The 18,578-nt window shown below is 50.1% G+C and overlaps 1 protein-coding gene across 5 annotated transcripts in view; it reads left to right on the top strand.

The window, feature by feature from the left end:
- The window catches only part of RP1 (RP1 axonemal microtubule associated), a 313,669-nt gene that overhangs the window by 50,478 nt on the left and 244,613 nt on the right, over window positions 1-18,578 (top strand). For all 5 annotated transcript variants that reach the window (XM_069957582.1, XM_069957581.1, XM_069957583.1 and 2 more), the window contains exons 4-7: window positions 7,527-7,690; window positions 12,462-12,548; window positions 13,047-13,179; window positions 16,614-16,765. In XM_069957582.1, the coding sequence (XP_069813683.1) occupies window positions 7,527-7,690; window positions 12,462-12,548; window positions 13,047-13,179; window positions 16,614-16,765 (536 nt within the window). The remainder of the gene's footprint in view (window positions 1-7,526; window positions 7,691-12,461; window positions 12,549-13,046; window positions 13,180-16,613; window positions 16,766-18,578) is intronic.

Raw genomic sequence — 18,578 nt, 5'->3', positions numbered from 1 at the left:
TTACTCTCCTTGAGCTGCAATTACAATAATTACAGAAGATGTTGGACCAGGTGATAAGTCCACAGAGCAGAATGAAGGCTGAATCCATAGTCAGGGCAAATGCCAAAGATCAAACACTTGTAGTTAGCTCAAATAGAAACACCTTTGGCCTTATTCACACATCCAGTGATTTTTAAGGACCGTGATTGGTCTAGCTAGCTAGATCCTTGATCCATGGAAAACCATCTGTAATTGCATATGTTTTTACATGCGTCTTTTCCACTGACGTGCATCAAATCACCCCAGTATGTATTCCACCAGGTGCAGGCATCATGCTGAGCCCTGTAGCCCCCCTGTAAATGGCATTCTGGGTCTCGTAGTCTACCTGTATATGGCATGCTGGATCTTGTAGGCCCCCTGTCTGTGGCATACTGGGCCTTGTAGTCCCTCTGTATATGGCATGCTGGGCCTTGTAGTCCCTTCTAACGCCCCCGTTCCTCAGAAGCTGCTGGCAGCACATCCTGCAAGGCCGAACCCTCCCTGCCCCCCCTTTCCCTGACAGCTGCTGACAATCAGCGTATCCCGCAAGCCCGAACCCCCCATCCTCTGCAAAGGAGTGCTTATCTCTATATTGCCCTCCCTTTAGTCTGGACCAGCAAGGGAGGTGGCAGTCAGGGCTGTCAGGTCAGGAGACATGGAGCCGGCATACACATATTGACCTGAACTGTTCTGAGGGGGGCGGGGGAGTTCGGCTGCCTGCAGTCTGCCTGTAGTCTGGCCCCCCCCCCTTTCTACTGAATTATTAACCCCTACCTAGCGGCCCACTGGGCTAATAACATTAAACTGCCCATGTGGAGAGTGCCACAGTAGTCCCAGGGCACCCGTACCTAGGCGGGCGGGTGCCTACTAGACTACTAATAGGCTCCACACCAATCTTGTCTCCCCGTTTAACCCGCCGCTAGGAATAAAACAGACACAGTAATAACTTTGCTGGGTGATGGTCGGCCACAGCTTTTATTTATAACTTTCACTAAAACCAACGGGCACTGCGGTGCCAAACTCTTCATCTGGGTTAAAACGGTGTGCCACCGGCGGACTCCCGCCGTACACGTCCGACAACACTACCCAGGCATAATCTTTCCAGCCACGGAGGAGCCCTGTTATACCTAGACAGGGGTCCGACCACCACCGAGCAAAAACAACGCCTGCTCTATACCATCCTGCAGGCCGGACAGAAATATGTCGGTGCCAATTTCGGACAAATGAACCCCGTCCCCATCCATTAGGCCCCTATTATCGCCCTCAAGCTGGCGGTGACGAACCACTACCCCGGAACGGGACCTGACAAATCGGGACATCCTAGCGTTAAGCGTTCTTCGAGCCCTTTCCACCGCCTCCGAATTTCTGGCGAACTGCCACACCACACGGGGGACGATCTCTGACCAAACGAGAATACATTCAGAGAAGAAGGATACCATCCTTTCAATGTCAGCCCTCATCAGCGTCATGAGCTCACCTATTTTCGCATGACAGAGATCGTTTCCTCCCGCATGTATGACCAATATAACGGGACAGCTAGCCGCGGCAGATATGGACATAACCTCAGTCAGCACCTGAGGCCAGCGGAGGCCCCTTATACCCCTCCAGGAGACCGCGATATTCCGGAAGCCCAGGCTCCTGCCCCCGGGACGAACCTCTGCACGCTGACAGGCACGAAATATGTATGAATGACCCACAATCCATATTGCGGGCATCACGACCTCTGAAAAGAAAAAACGCAATTAGGAACTCATAATACCAATTCAGGGCGAACATAACGCGCGTAGCACGCCGAACGCCATCTGCCAATCCTCTTCACCACCGATTCAGAGAGTCCCGCCCTAGCCGCTTCGGTCGCTGCGCCGATTCTAAAAGAGTGCGTTCCATACTCCTCATGGGGAAGCCCCAGGGCCGTGAGGAGCTTACGGAACATAGATCTAAACTGAAAAATCGTGAGAGGAGAACCGTCCTCGTGGGCCAAAAAACGCTCCCCCGCGCTTTTCACTGCAACATATTTATGTGCCAGCTTAACCGGGCAAACCAGACCATCCACCGCCCACAGCGGAAGCCACGCCCCCTGGCCGGCCTGGTCCGTTTTTGATCTGGCAATCCGGAGCCGTAAAAATTCCCTGCCAAGGAACACGTCGGAGTCCCTAAGCCCACCCGGCCGTACTCTGGAAGGAGGAAGAAGTTCGCCTATGCGAAGCGCGCCGAAAAATGCTAGCGCAAACGCCGCTGCAAAAAGAGTCGCCTCGTACGGAGACCCGCACGCGGCTGGGCAATGCGCAACCAAACGAGACAGCAACCCGTACGACACCGGACGACGCCTATCCGTAACAACCCTCTCCTTTTTCCATCCTTTTAGCGCCTGCCGTATAAAAAAGGCTTTTGTAACGTCGTCCCATCCCAACAGCTTCAAATAAAAAGCTACCCCAGCCAACTTGCGCTGCGCAACCACCCCTGATAGACCCGCATCTCTGATGTTCAACAAGAATTCCACCGTAATTTCTAGCCGGAGCTCACGGCTTCCTGCAGCATCACGCGTTCCCACTAGTGCGCACCACTCTGCCCACGCCTTACCATGTTGCCGCCATGTACTTGGCGACACAGACGAGGAAATCAGCGACATCATTCTAGATCCACCAGGTTCCATATCAGCTCCGGGCACGGTCTGCCCACCTCTCTGGCCCCGGGCATCAGCGTTCTGAACTCCTGCCAATGAAATCGAGACAGAGCATCAGCAACATTGTTCTTAACCCCTGGAACGTGCCGGGATCGAAAATAAACATTATGTTCCAAACAACGCAAGACCAGGTGCCTGAGCAAACTAATGACAGGAGGAGAGGAGGAAACGAGGTTGTTTATACAAGAAACCACGCTGGCATTGTCAGACCAAAAACAAATGTGTTTGTTAGAGAGTTCCGAGGCCCACAGTTCAATAGCCACCACTATGGGAAACAACTCCAACAGGGTTAGGTTCTTACACAATCCCCGATCCCTCCACGCCTCCGGCCACACGTCCGCGCACCACTCATGACCGAGGATGGCACCAAAACCCAAGGCGCCAGCAGCGTCAGTGTACAAGGCTACTTCATCATTGATCAGTCTAGTACCCATCAAACAAGTCCGGCCATTGTAATTACGGAGAAACTCCCTCCAAACTCTTAAGTCAGCTTTCAAAGAGAGTGTAATCCGTATCCGGTGCCCAGGCGCCCTTACACCCGCAGTCGCCATAGCCAAGCGGCGCAAAAAAATGCGCCCCATGGGCATGACCCTGCAGGCGAAGACCAGCAGCCCTAGCAAGGACTGGACCTGCTTCAATGTGGCCTTCTGTACTGCCAGAAAACCCTCGATTAAGTCCCTTAATTTGTTCAGCTTGTCAGCAGGCAAACGGAAAACCATGTCCACGGAATCGATCTCGATCCCCAAAAAAGTCAGCTTTGTGGTAGGGCCCTCCGTTTTTTCCGGGGAAAGCGGTACCCCAAAGCGGTGCATGAAACCTTGAAACATAGATAACAAATATAGACATGAATCGCCCTGACCCGGACCAATGAACAAAAAATCATCTAAGTAATGGATGACCGAATCAAAACCCGTTTCATATCGCACCACCCACTCCAGGAAGGAGCTGAAAACTTCAAAGAAGTGACACGAAATGGAACATCCCATGGGCAGGCACATATCATAATAGAATTGGCCATCCAGCTGGCAGCCCAACAAATGGTGGCATTCGGGGTGCACCGGCAGCAAGCGGAAAGCCGACTCTATGTCCGATTTCGCAAGTAATGCACCGCGCCCCGCCCTCCTGAGTAACAACACTGCTTTATCAAAAGACACGTACGAAACCGAAGCATCACTTGCCGGAATCCCATCGTTCACTGATGATCCCTTTGGGAACGACAAGTGATGAATCATTCTGAATTTGCCCGGTTCCTTTTTAGGCACAACTCCCAAGGGGGAGACCCTGAGGTTCCTAAAAGGAAGAGAGCAAAACGGGCCGGCCATGCGGCCCAACGACACCTCCTTCTCAATTTTTTCCCGTAGTACCTGCTGATGATCGCGTGCCGACTTCAAATTATCGGAAGACAGGGGGGAACAAGAATAATAAAAGGGGATAAAGAAACCAAACATAAATCCTTCAAACAAAATTTTTGCGTCCGTTCTATTGGGGTACTGATCTAGCCACGGGCGCATCACGTCTACCCTCACCGTGGTCCTTGATCTCGGTAGCGGTCGCTCGAGGAGGGAGCCTGCCTTTTGGAGTGGGGCAACGCGTGGCGCAGTGAGCTCCGCCACAAGTCGAACACTCGTGTCGATACTTACACAACCCCGCGAATCTGCAGTGCCCCTCGTTATATAGCCAGCAGGCTCCCGGGCGGCGTACGGCCGCTGTTCCCGTTGTCCCGGTGACAGCGGCCGCCCCCCGAAAGGGCTGAACCCTTGGGGCCATCATGAGGCGCAACCACACGTCCGTCGCCCTGACCCCCCAGCCGATCTCCGGCTGAAGAGCCAAACGCCGACGGAAGTCCTCATCGTATTGCCACCAGGCAGATCCACCGTGCGATTTGTAAGCAGAGTAAATACTGTCGAAGTAAACAAAAAGCTCCGAGCAGCGCTCGGGGTGTTTCTGCCCCATCAGATAACCTAGTACAGAAAAAGCCTGCAACCAATTATTAATGTTCCTAGCCACCCGCGGCTTCCGGTCCGTGACCTTGGTGTCAGTGAACGGACGCCGCTCTTTGTCCACCGTGTGTTGGTCCACCGATATGAGCGACCAAATGTCAACATATTGATTGGACCAAATCTTCTCTTTCACATCCATACTCAGGTGCGATCCTAAAGGGCTAATCCCACAAAAGAACGCATCCTTATGTAAACCCGCCATAGGGGGAGGGACCCTTTGCTCCCCCGGAGTAACCATGACAGAAGAAGGAGGTGTGGACAACTTATCCAAGATTGATTTCAAAGTAGAAACCACTGCCCCCTCCCCTGACCCTCCCGCCCCCCAAGCCCCGGTAAAGTTAAACTCACCCGTAGTAGAAGAACTTGGAAACGCCATAACGGGGGCGGACGGAGCGGACGACACCGCAGGCACCGGGTCTGGAACAGCCGCCGTCGTGACTCCTCCTTTTGCTGCTTTCTTAGGCCTAGAATAACGGGACAAACTCCTGCTTCCACGGAGGTCCCTGGGGCTCCGGCCAGATGCGTCAGAGGCGCTGGAAAAACCCCCAGACGTGGACGGGGAGCGCCATCTGGACGACCTGGAACGCCTGCGGCCACCGGAAGCCCTAGACCGACGACTGGAGCGGCTGCGATGGTGTCCAGACGACCTGCGGCGGTGATGGCGCCGCGAGTCCTGAGAGTCAGATGAAGAGCGGGACCTGCGCCTGCTGCGCCTAGAACTGCGGGATACCGAGCTGAGCCTGGATGCCGCGCGACCTGTGTCCTGCACCCTATCAGCAGGTGGTGGAAGCGTGGGGGCAGTGCTGCAGTGCGGCAGCGGCTGGGCTGTAATAGCAGTAGATGACCGCATCTCCCCAGAAACTGCTGCGGCGTCCGACACCTGCGCAGCTTGGGGCAATGCGGGGGGCTGCATGAGGGTCTGTGCGACCTGGGGAACGGCAGAGGGGGAGGGAGCTACCAGCTCCTGCTGGGCCGAAGGGATGGGGGAGTCGTCAGAGGACACACTAGCCTGACTCCCCATCCTAAGCCACGGGTACCTGAAAGCCTGTGCGGCCGCTGCTGAGGGCTCTAACAGTGGCAGGGTGCTGACTAAGCCGTATGCCGACTGCAGGTCACGTGTCGCTTCCCGACGCGTCAGAGGGTTCCGTACCGGGAGGGAGACAGACGGAGCGGGATCAGCTGCGCCGCTGTGGGGCGCCGGTGAAGAGGCAGCTACAGGCCGGGACAACACCACTTCGGGGGGGCCGCCGGCCGTTACGAGGGAAGCGGAGGCAGTTGAAGCAGGAGGAGCACGAGCAGGCTGACCAGCTCTCCTGGATCTGCCAAGCGCCGAACCGGATGCCGTAAGTACGGGGGAGGGGCTAAGGCGGATAGGGGCTCGGGAACGCCGCGACGAACGCCTACCTTCGCTGTGCTGAGGAAAATTAACCGGAGGGGAGCTGAGCCCGGCCATGAATCTGCCCAGCCAGCCCTCACCCTCCGAGGCTGCACGCGCCTGGAGCGCGGCCATCAATGTCTCATCAGCCGAAGCCATGGGGAACACAACCAACTCGCTATGCAGAGGAAGTGAACTGAGGGAAAGAGCGGGAACCCCAGGTAATATCTACTGCCAAATACCGCCCTGCTCTCCCATTGGCCACGGGACCCGGATACCTATATAATTGGCTACTGCTGCCTGATGGGGAGGGAGAAAAGGCAGCGAGGAGGGAGGGACACCCCCCCCCTTTCTACTGAATTATTAACCCCTACCTAGCGGCCCACTGGGCTAATAACATTAAACTGCCCATGTGGAGAGTGCCACAGTAGTCCCAGGGCACCCCTACCTAGGCGGGCGGGTGCCTACTATGACGGACAATTTCATGGGATGTGTAAATAAGGTCTTAATCCATAAGACATTATACCAGAGTGAATTTCACTTTAAATAGGCAATTGACTTAAAGGTGTTCTCATGTAATTTTTTTCTTTCAGATCAATTCGCGTCCGAAAGTTCTAGACATTTCTAAATTACTTCTACTTAAAATCTCAAGTCTTTCAGTACTCATCCTGCAGGAAGTGTTGTATTGTTTCCAGTCTGACACAGTGCTCTCTGCTGCCACCTCTGTCTGTGAGAGGAACTGTCCAGAGCAGTAGCAAATCCCCAGAAATCCTTTCCTGCCTTGGACAGTTCCTGTCATGGACAGAGGTGGCAGCAGAGAGCACTGTGTCAGACTGGAAAGAAAACGCCACTCACTGCAGGACATACAGTAGCTGATAAGTACTGGAAGACATGAGATTTTTAAATAGATGTTCCCACAACGTACTAAAGATCGCAAATGATGATTATGAGCATTAATTACAGCTATTGTTTTACAACAAAGGCCGATGTTTGCAATCTTTAGTATCTTTAGTATGTTTTGAGAACATAGTCTTAATGTCTTTAAAGCATTCCACAGTCATTGCCATTGTAGATTGACAATATATATAGTAAAACATTCCCATTATAAGCCCAAAGCAAGCTGCATTCTGATTAGAACACTGGCTGATAAATCTTCTCTCCATATTTATAGTACAGTATGTTATGGACCATGTCTATGTCTATTAGAAAAACTGATTCCATCCAAATATATACTGATTTAGCTTCTTTAGTTTTCAAACTACTGTCACAAAGAAGGATAAAATGACATATAAAGTAGCTTTATAGGTTAAATATAACATTATAGCCACAGTCCATATTCTTCCAGATACAGCATTAACTCGGCAGGTATTAAATCTGCCTTTAGTAGATGATGATCTATCTCTTTACATCAACCGCTTCATTTATATTGTATTTACTTTGATCCATGCAGCTGGAAAATGGAAAGTATCTATTATCACTAGTGATATGCCGTCTGCTGGGACCACATCTCAAGTGTACATCATATTCTATGGACACCTCAGAGCATCAGCCCCTGTGTTTCTGTCCAGTAATGAAGAAGACATATTCCAGAGTGGCCATGAAGATACATTTGATGTATGTATACTTATGGGCATACTCATGTTCAGTTGCTGATGACATGTTAGGAAGTAAGTTATACCAGCCTATACTCTGTAACGTTTATTGTTAGCAAATAAATTAGGGGCCGGAGGGGGAGAGGGGCCCGGTACGATAATGTTCAGCCCTGTAGTGCAGGGTGAGTGAGCTGAGCATCAGAAGACAGAGAAGGAGCAGGACATGTGGGCATCCTGCACAGAGAGAGAGAAAGATGGTTGAAGGACCTGAACTCAGACCCGCAGGTCCTCAACCTTACAGTGTGGAGATCAGCCCAACAGAGAGGACGATGGGAAAAACTGAGCTGTAAGTGCTGCGTGTATGTGTGTGTGCCAGTCAGTAAGTGTCTGTGTCAGTAATGTGTCTGTGTCAGTAATGTGTGTGTCAGTAATGTGTGTCAGTAATGTGTCTGTGTGAGTAATGTGTGTGTGAGTAATGTGTGTCAGTAAGTGTCTGTGTCAGTAATGTGTCTGTGTGAGTAATGTGTGTGTCAGTAAGTGTCTGTGCCACTATGTTGTGCATGTCAGTAATGTGTCTGTGTGAGTAATGTGTGTGTCAGTAAGTGTCTGTGCCACTATGTTGTGCATGTCAGTAATGTGTCTGTGTCAGTAATGTGCATTTGTCTTTGTTAGTGGTGTCTAAAGAGATTGTGCATACCTCCCAACTTTTTGGACAGCCAAAGAGGGACACTTGTAGTTCACCTTGGGAAACTTTTACAGACTGTAACGCCCGGAGTAGTGGATCCACTGGACCGGCACCAGCGATGGCACAAACCTCACCAGGGAGCGGAGTCTAAGGGGCCGCTGGTTTTCACCAGAGCCCGCCGCAAGGCGGGATGGACTTGCTGCGGCAGGCGACCCCCAGGTCGCTACCCCTGGCTTGGTTGCTGGTGTCGGCAGGCGAGGCGTGGCAGGAGATGGTACAGGCAATAATCTGCAGATGAGAGAGCACGTGACTGGCTGGACACAGGAACAGGTGGAGTGACAGGGAAACAGGAACCAGGAACAGGGACTTGGGACCAGGTAACGGACAGGACTCAGGAACAGGGACTTGGGACCAGGTAACGGACAGGACACAGGAACAACAGGGAGCTGGGCCAAACGCTATGGGAAGCATGTAGAGGCTCCAACCCAGGGGACAGGGCATGCTGGGATTTATAGGGGAGTGATTAGGTGCAACTACCAATTAGGAGCGCACTGCCCCTTTAAATCTGAGACAGCCGGCGCGCGCGCGCCCTAGGAGGCGGGGACGCGCGCGCCGGCCGGCACAGCGGGAGACAGGAGCGTGGAGAGGTGAGGCGCCCCCCGGGGCCGAGGTGATAGCAGCGCCGGGTCCCCGACTATGGACACCGGCTGCTGCATGGGGCAGGAAGCGGTCGCGGCGGCGGCCCGGAACGCGGGACGCCGCCGCGGCCGTGACAGTACCCCCCCCCTTTGGCCTCCCCCTCTTTCTTGCCTGCAGATGGCACAGGAAGCCACAAAGTCTTTGACATCTTGAAACAGACTAGGCCACCAGTAGTGGCGAGAGATCCGTTGGCCGGTCTTACGGACTCCAGGGTGCCCGGCCTCCAACGAGGAATGACCCCACTTCAAAATACCTCTTCGAAGCGCAGGGTGAACATGAGTCTTTCCGGGGGGTACTCTCTGAAGCGAGGAGGTGACGACTGGTGCTAGGCGATCAGGCGGTAAAACATGGCAAGGGACTGTGGGTCTGTGGACGAGGACCTTCTGTAAGTTCTCCCGGTGGTGAGAGGACACGACCTTAGTCTTGGGTACGGAGAGAGGGTACACCTCGGCAGAGAAGGCATCCGCCGAGTCTTGGTCTTCTGCCGGTAGGTCGGGTAGAGGCTTGGCTGGGACAGGAAACGACATAGTACACTTGGTCTGAGGTGACCTGAGACACTGGTTGGAACAGTCCTGACCCCAACTGAGAATCTCCCCGGTTCTCCAGTCCAGTTGAGGGGCATGTTCTTGCAGCCACGGGAGTCCCAGGAGGACCGCGGGGGAAGAATGGGGCAGGACGTAGAAGGATATCTCTTCTTGATGTAAAGGACCCACCTGGAGGACTAAAGGTGCGGTCTGGTAGTACACACGGTCGGTAAGAATTTCGCCTGTGACCGAGGAGATAGACAGGGGCCTGGCTAGTCGGGTCACGGGTAGCCGCCATCTTTGGACCAATGTTGCCGCAATAAAACTGCCTGCTGACCCAGAATCGAGGAAGGCAGTAGTCTGATGATTTCGTCCTGAGAGAGTCCGGATGGAAACTGGCATAGACAGACTTGGAATGGTGGCATTCACACCTAGGGACACCTGTCCCACCGGACCTAGGTGCGAGCATTTTCCGGATGTTTGGGGACGTAGGGGACATCCCAGCCGGAAGTGATCGGAACCACCGCAATAGAGACAGAGATTCTGCTCCAGGCGCCGGATTCTTTCCTCAGGCGTCAGGTGAGCCCGTTCCACCTGCATAGGAATCTCAGGAGAGGGTTGGGACATCGAAAGGTCAGGATTCTGGAAAACCGGCGCCAGCTGGGGATGGCGACGGGAACGGGTTAGTAAATGTTCATGCCGAACCTCCTCCTCCCTCTCCGAAAAACGAGTATCAACTCGGGTGGCCAGTAGAATGAGTTCGTTCAGGGAGGTAGGCAGGTCTCGGGCAGCGAGCACGTCTCTCACACGACTAGACAGGCCCTTCTTGAAGGTGGCCAATAGGGCGGCCTCGTTCCAGTCCAATTCGGCTGCCAGGGTGCGGAACTGGATGGCGTAGTCACCAACAGAGGAGCTGCCTTGAGAGAGGTTGAGGAGAGCAGTCTCGGCTGAAGAAGCACGGGCAGGTTCCTCAAAGACGGAGCGAAACTCGAATAGGAAGGCCCGGAGATTGGCAGCAACTGGATCATCACGGTCCCACAGTGGCGTGGCCCAGGCCAGGGCTCTACCTTCTAATAGGCTGATGATGAAAGCCACTTTAGAGCGCTCGGTGGAAAACTGACTACTCAAAAGTTCAATGTGCATGGTGCACTGAGTCAAGAATCCTCTGCACAACTTAGAGTCCCCAGAGTACTTGCTTGGGAGGGCCAGTCGGAGTGAAGAAGAAGCGTCAGGAGGTGGTGTGCGCTGGGCAGTAGTCTGCTGCTGTAAGGCGGCAGTGAGTTGCTGGATCTGCTGTGACTGCTTCTGGATTTGTTGCGCCTGCTGAGTGACCACTCTGGCGACATCACGGAGATCAGGCACCTCGCCGGGATCCATGGTTGGAGCCTACTGTAACGCCCGGAGTAGTGGATCCACTGGACCGGCACCAGCGATGGCACAAACCTCACCAGGGAGCGGAGTCTAAGGGGCCGCTGGTTTTCACCAGAGCCCGCCGCAAGGCGGGATGGACTTGCTGCGGCAGGCGACCCCCAGGTCGCTACCCCTGGCTTGGTTGCTGGTGTCGGCAGGCGAGGCGTGGCAGGAGATGGTACAGGCAATAATCTGCAGATGAGAGAGCACGTGACTGGCTGGACACAGGAACAGGTGGAGTGACAGGGAAACAGGAACCAGGAACAGGGACTTGGGACCAGGTAACGGACAGGACTCAGGAACAGGGACTTGGGACCAGGTAACGGACAGGACACAGGAACAACAGGGAGCTGGGCCAAACGCTATGGGAAGCATGTAGAGGCTCCAACCCAGGGGACAGGGCATGCTGGGATTTATAGGGGAGTGATTAGGTGCAACTACCAATTAGGAGCGCACTGCCCCTTTAAATCTGAGACAGCCGGCGCGCGCGCGCCCTAGGAGGCGGGGACGCGCGCCGGCCGGCACAGCGGGAAACAGGAGCGTGGAGAGGTGAGGCGCCCCCCGGGGCCGAGGTGATAGCAGCGCCGGGTCCCCGACTATGGACACCGGCTGCTGCATGGGGCAGGAAGCGGTCGCGGCGGCGGCCCGGAACGCGGGACGCCGCCGCGGCCGTGACAACATTTCTATACTTTTTAATTCAAGGATGCATTTACACATACAGGATCCAGCAGATGCAGCAGCAGATCCTGTATGTGTGACTCAGGCCCCAGTCACACATCAGTAACGCTGTCTGTTATTACGGACCTGCAACTGCGGACAGGATTACGAGTGTGTCAGTAACTGTCCACATTTTTGGGGACCCACTTTCATATAGGTGACACAGATACAAAGTGGCTTAATTTTTTTTTTTTGCGTCACGGATCATGCCCCAAAACGGATCTGTAAGAACTACAGATGTGTGTATGGGGCCATAGAACTCAATGAGTCTGCATGTGTGAAAGGGGCCATAATGTCACATGATTCATGTGAATATAACAATTTTTAGGATCCAACTTGCACTACATGATAGAAAAATATGCAAGTTTAGGTCTATTATACAGTAAGAAACCAGACACTTCCTAGAGCAACATAAAAAGTTTATTAATGCCAATCTCATTTGTAGGTCAAAAAGACGGACATTTAAGGGAAAAAGGGGGACAGAGGGACTTGGGCCAAAAGTAGGGACTGCCCCTCCAAAAGAGGGACACTTGGGAGGTATGCATAGTGTGTGGATGATGGGATGATGAGTGCATAGTGGATAGTTGAGGGGCCTGCAGAGGCTCTGTCGCCCCAAAGGCCTGCAAAAACCTGGAGACTGTCCTGTAGATAGGGACAGGATAAAAGAAATAAGTTATGTGTAATCCATTCAGTATTCATATAAATCCATTTATATCTTTAAATCTACTAAATGTCATTTTATATTTTCTTTTCCTCAGATTAACATAGGGGATATTGGAGAAGTGTATAAAATACGAATTGGGCACACAAATTCTGGAGATTCCCCAGGATGGCACTGTGAAGAGGTAATTACAGGTACTCGGGTGCATCTGTAGACTGTCTAGTCTAAGTTTGTGCCTATTAGCTGGCTTAGTTCTATGCTATCGATGTGGCACAGCTCCACCACCTTTTGCTGCACCTTTTTCCTAGTAGTCTTTGCAGTGCATGCTCAGAACATCCTGTTTCTCCCACTCCCATAACCCAGCCCTCCTGTCCATGAAACCCCCTCCCAACCGTCCCCGGCCGGATCCGCACTATGGGGGGCGGGCAGTACTCCTAGCGGGTGCCCCAGTGTTCCTAATGGTCTTATAGGACCATGGAACAAATTACTAACTGCAACAGAATGGGGCTGAGGAGGGAGGTAAGACACATACCTTATTCTTCGGCGTCTCCTGTGCAATAGGGAGCTATCAGCAGCTTAGATTCGTCTAACCTGCTGATAGATCCCCTTTAATGATGAACTAATTAAACATGTATAAAACTGGAAGCAAAAGCATCATTCATTTTATTGCTGGTCTCTGTAGGTTCAACTCTTAAATATTTTCTTAAATGAACAATTCTGCATCAAAGTAAATCGCTGGCTTTCACGTGACGAGGATGATGGAGAAATCTGCAGGGAGATTCCTATACCAAGGAACGGTCACTCCAAACTGCCATGTAAGAATATTATATATACACGTCCTCTTAGTTCCATCAGCTCCAATGTAAAGGGTGGAGGTAACAGGGACAGTAAAACTGTATTTTGTAGATCTGTATAAAGGGGATTGTGTTTGTATGAGTATTATATATTAATTCTACTGCTATTAAAGAAACCTTGAAATATCTGCCTGTTACATGGGCTATAAATGTTGCTGAACAACGGCCAATAGTTTTATCTGCCATTTTTAATAGTATCATAATAATAAGAGCAGATGGCCAGGAAAGCTAGACACATAACTAGGGCAGCTTATGAATCATTGAGCTTTATTTTTATTTTTCATCATTATATCCTTTGCCATTGTTGTCTATGGCTCTTTGGCTTTATGGCACACACTTTTCTTCATTAAAGAAGATTTAAGTAAAAAAAATAATAGTAATAATAACAGCTGAATAGTAAACTCCACTGCACTCACCTCTCCTGGTCAAGCAATGGTGAAGGTGGATAGATGGGACTGCTCCTCATCAGGGTAAGTAAACACTGGGACCAGGGCAGATTGGGACACTGACACTGGAGTATGGAAGGTTGCTTAGTAAATGAGCGCTGATCTGCTAGACGTTAACAGTTTATGATTGGCCCATCTAATAGGACCCTTAAACCTTATTTAACCACTTAAGGTCAGAGCCAATTTTTGTTTTTGCACTTTTGCTTTTTCCACTTTATGTTTATAAGGCCATAGCGCCTGCATTTCTTCACCTAAAGACCCAGATGAGCCCTTATTTTTTTGCGACACAAATTGTACTTTGCAATGACAGCAATGATCCATTAGATCGGTGATACATTGCTTTGGCCTGCTGCAGGCCAGAGCAATGTATTTCTGAGCCGGGATCAGCGTCATTGCGATGCTGAGGCCCGGCCCGACCAGAAGAACAGATCTGACCCACTAGACACCAGGGAGATCAGGTATAAGGCATTTTAATGCAGCTGTCAGGTTTTAAAGCTGCTTTAAAATGCTTAATTAGACGATGCAGCAATTGGACCCGCGCCGGCTAATAGAGGCACTCCCCGGCTGCACATAGCAGCCTGGAGCAGTGCAGTTCAGAGCGGGGTCCCGGCGGGATGCCTCTCTGAACTCCCCTCGCGCTACGAGGTACATCATGGGACGCTAAGGGGTTAAATGGGCACTGTAGTTTAACACAGCTTCCCTCCATTTAATAGCCAGTGAGATTCCTAACATATTTGTAAACCATTTTATTGAACAAAATTTACTACTTACCCCATAAAAACAGCTCTAAAGTCTTGGCCACTAGGTAGTTCAGTTATCTGCAATATGCTGTGCACTGGCTGTTGTCACGAAAAATATGTCTCTAGTAACAGAGAGGGCAGGACAAGTCACAGTAAGGGGGGGCAGGGATCACTGCATTCTCTGCCCAGGAGAAGGGGCAAAAGAGTCTGTGAGCCAGTCTGCTTGCTGAAGATGATCTGCACTGTTCCTCAATAGTAAATCAAGGCTTTCATCTCATCTCAGACCATCTATAAAGCTCTGGGAACCATTCATCATATAAATAACTGCACATCTACTGCTGTATGCCCACTGTGCTGCTGTGTAATTCCCTCTAGCTTGTCAGCAGCAGCAACAGTAGCTGTTAAGTGCTTACTGTAAGTTTTTTCCTTGCTGTGATCCTGCTGCTGCTGTTTCTTTCCTTTCTGCTCACAGAGAACCATGCAAACTCAGTAACCTCAGTAACCCCTTCTCCCCTACTGTGTAAATTACCAGCAGAGTGCAGCCTGTTCAGTCCAGGACTATATTATGGCATAGCTGAGAGGAGTATTAGTGGTGCCATGACTGTGTAGAGAAGCTAGGGAGAAAGTACATGTGTATGTATACTAATGGCACACAGACAATCTCTGCCCCTGCACCCTGTAATGGAGTGGATGATAAATAGCTGTGCACCATGAAGGCGGTTCTTAAGTGCTCACTAACAGCAGCGAGAGCACTAAAATCACTTTACCACTGTGAATGGTTAATCTATGAAAACCATGCAGATTTATAAAAAGTCTTGTGAAAAAACAGACATTCTTTAAACTACAAATAGAAACAATTTTTTATTGAGATTTATGCAGAGAACATTGTCAACCAGGTCATTCCAGCATCGCCCAGCTAGCAATGTGTTTTTACTGTGTATTTTTATTAGTGCCAGTACACACTGGGCTATTTTTTTTCTTTATTATGATTTACATTAAATTTGATTTTCCTGGAAAAGGTCTCTGAAAAAGAGTGGACTGATTTATATGCATATTTAGAAAAGTTTCCCATTTTTAGAATCTCAGGTCTTTCACAAATCTGGAGGATTCAGCAAATCTGAACATATTGTAATAGTTTTCATTCACATAGCATCCTCGTATTTGGTATTGTTGCATTCTTACACTCCTGGTGGCCTCCAGTGCTATTAAAAACATGAAAGAAACGCTGTATTTTTTGAATAACAAGCGCCTGAATGATTGCTGAGCAGACTGTATTTTTTAAGGTATTACTACTTTTTAATGCTTTTTTAATAGACAAGGATTAAATATGTAAGCAAATATTAACCACATTTTTTTATTGGATCCAGCTATATTATATGATTGTTCAAATGGAAAGGTTTGTAAAAGAAGTATTCCCTAAAAATGTCACCATGTGGCTTTGTAAACATGTAAAAGAGTTAAAGGGAACCTGTCACCGGGGATGCGGGCACAGAGCCCGCCCAACCCCCCGGTGCAGCCCCCGGATACTTACCCTTTCCGACGAGTCCCGCTTCTGGAGCCGGTCCCGTGAGATGAGTCCGATGCCCATAGAGAATGACGGCTCCATTCATTCTCTATGGGCGTCAGACTCATCTGAGTGGCGCGCGTGCACGGCTTTGGGCGCTGATATCTTGGTCCCAGGACCGGCTCCAGGAACGGGACTCGTTGGAAAGGGTAAGTATCCGGGGGCTGCATCGGGGGGTCGGGCGGGCTCTGTGCCCGAGTCCCCGGTGACAGGTTCCCTTTAAGGAATTAAAGGGGTACTCTGCAGAAAAAGTAACTAAATGAATTCTATTTCAAAATCTTAAGCCTTTCAGTACTTATCAGCTACTGTATTTCCTGCAGTAAGTGGAGTTTTCTATCCAGTCTGACATGCTGCTCTCTGTTGCCCACTCTGTCCATGTCAGGAACTGCCCAAAGCAGCAGAAGTTTGACATACTGTAGTAGACATTTGCTGCCGCTGACCGGAGCAGAGGTGCACCAAAGAATGCGCACTTCCTGCAGAGCATACAGTATTTGATAAATACTGAAAGATGTTTTTAATTGCAAACCACACCTTAATTGGGGATAAAAGTGGTGCCGTCTCTGAATAACCCCTTTAGGAATTGTTTTATATTGTTTAATATTTTTGGTGGAATATTAACACATATTGAAATGTTTTCCATTATAGTAACAAAGTACAAAATTGAGGTGGTAACAGGTGATCTGTGGAACGCTGGAACAGAAGCCAATGTGTATATATCCCTGCAGGGACAATATGGCGACACAGGCTCCAGGCAACTACACAAATCAAACAAGCCAACTCCATTGATGAAAGGACAAGTAAGTTCTTGTGACAAACACATCAGAACTCCCCACTGGACACAATGAAGCGTGCGGCCGGAGTTGTCAGTTTTCTAAGGCACCACTGGGAATCCCGGCCGAGCGTTTACTATGTATATACGCTCCGCCTGGGATTTCATAGAAGGCAACGTAACGTATATTTTCGTATTAAGCACGGCTGTTGTTGCAATCACTAACAACGAAAATATATGCTGTGTGAACATAGCCTTAAAGTGGTACACTGTTCTTTTTTTTTCTTCATTTTTTGTTTTTACATAGTAAAATATTTTAACATAGCAAACAGAATAGGTGTAAGGCTATGTTTAGAGATGAGCGAAGCAACCGGAAATTTGTTTTGCGAGCTTCGCATATTTTGGGTCAAATTTGTTAATATTCTCAAATCGAATCTTAACAAATTTCAATAAAACAGCCAAACTATAGTAACTACAGTACTGGGACTATTACAGAATGACGAATGTATAAGCACATTTTCTTGTCAGGCTATGTTCACACTACGTAAGTTTCCGGCCGTAGCGCGTTCCGTGAATAAGTGGCCGGAGACTTACGTAGTTTGCGTATAATGGAAAGTATACGAAGTACGGCTGCACAGTTCACACTACGTACGAACTTACGCCCGGACCGTACGCGGCGGCGTAAAAAATGAACCAGACCATTGTTTGCGGACGAAAATGCCGTAACTTACGCCCGTAGCGTTACATGCAGTCCCGTACGTAGTTGTGATTTCTTCATTTTTGCAGCTTTTTGTGCCGATCCAAAAGGTTCTGTGGGGTGTCCGGGGCTAGGCGAACCTTTCCAAGTAAAAGACCGCTGTCAGATCGCTACGTAGGGCGCTCGGGAAGCGTAAGTAGACTTCGGGCGTAAGTTCGCCGTCCGTACGTAGCAGGCCGCAAGTAGCGTAAATCTCCGGCCGGAGTTTACCACGTATATGTCCGGCCACGAAAATATGCGGCCGGACATATACGCAGTGTGAACATAGCCTCATACTGTAAAAATTGGAAAATCATAATTAAAAAAAAATGTCAATCAGCCAGTCAATCATTTATTCTAATGAAACCTAAAGCTCCGTTCACACTGAGCAAGAACGTCGGAATCCCGCCGCGGTCAGTGTGCTGCTTTGATTGAATGAGAGGGCAAGCGCGCGTCTGCTTCCACCCCTCTCCGCTCAAAGAAATGACAAGTCACTTCTTTGAGCGGAGAGCGGCGGCAGCGGAGGAGTGCGCGCCCTCTCATTCACTCAAAGCAGGACACCGAGCACGGCAGTATTCCACGGCGGAGAGCTCCGCCGCAGAATTCCGACATTTTTTGCTCACTGTGAACACGGTCTAAACCAGTAGGAGTGGAGTGCGAGCACTGATTATGTAAGGTGCATGCTCCATTCACTGGTCCCAGTAAATTGGTATAACTCCATAGGCTCCCATTTTATTTTTTTGTGAACTCCTTAACGAATTGTCCGGAATTCGCTTTGCAAAACGAAACAAATTGACTGCCCGATTGACAGCGAATTTTGAGTAGCCAGATTCTTCTTTGCTCATCTCTAGCTATGTTCACATGGTGTTTTTTCTGACGTTTCTTTTTTCTCAAAATGTCCATCATTTGGCATTTTTGCTGCCCATCATTACAATGACGGCCGTTGGTACATAATTCTAGTGCAGCCCCTTTTGGGTGTGATTCTTTTTTGAGGGTCCATTGAATTTAGTAGCAAAGACTATGAAAGGACGGGGGGGAAAATGTGTGTGAACAACTAAAAACGACGTCCATTGTTTGTCAAATAACATCTGTGAATGATTGTCAT

Source organism: Dendropsophus ebraccatus, chromosome 2, assembly GCF_027789765.1.
Source record: "Dendropsophus ebraccatus isolate aDenEbr1 chromosome 2, aDenEbr1.pat, whole genome shotgun sequence".
NCBI classification, from domain to species: domain Eukaryota; kingdom Metazoa; phylum Chordata; class Amphibia; order Anura; family Hylidae; genus Dendropsophus; species Dendropsophus ebraccatus.
Note: the sequence above shows the minus strand (reverse complement) of the source record. Positions and strands in the feature narration are given on the sequence as shown.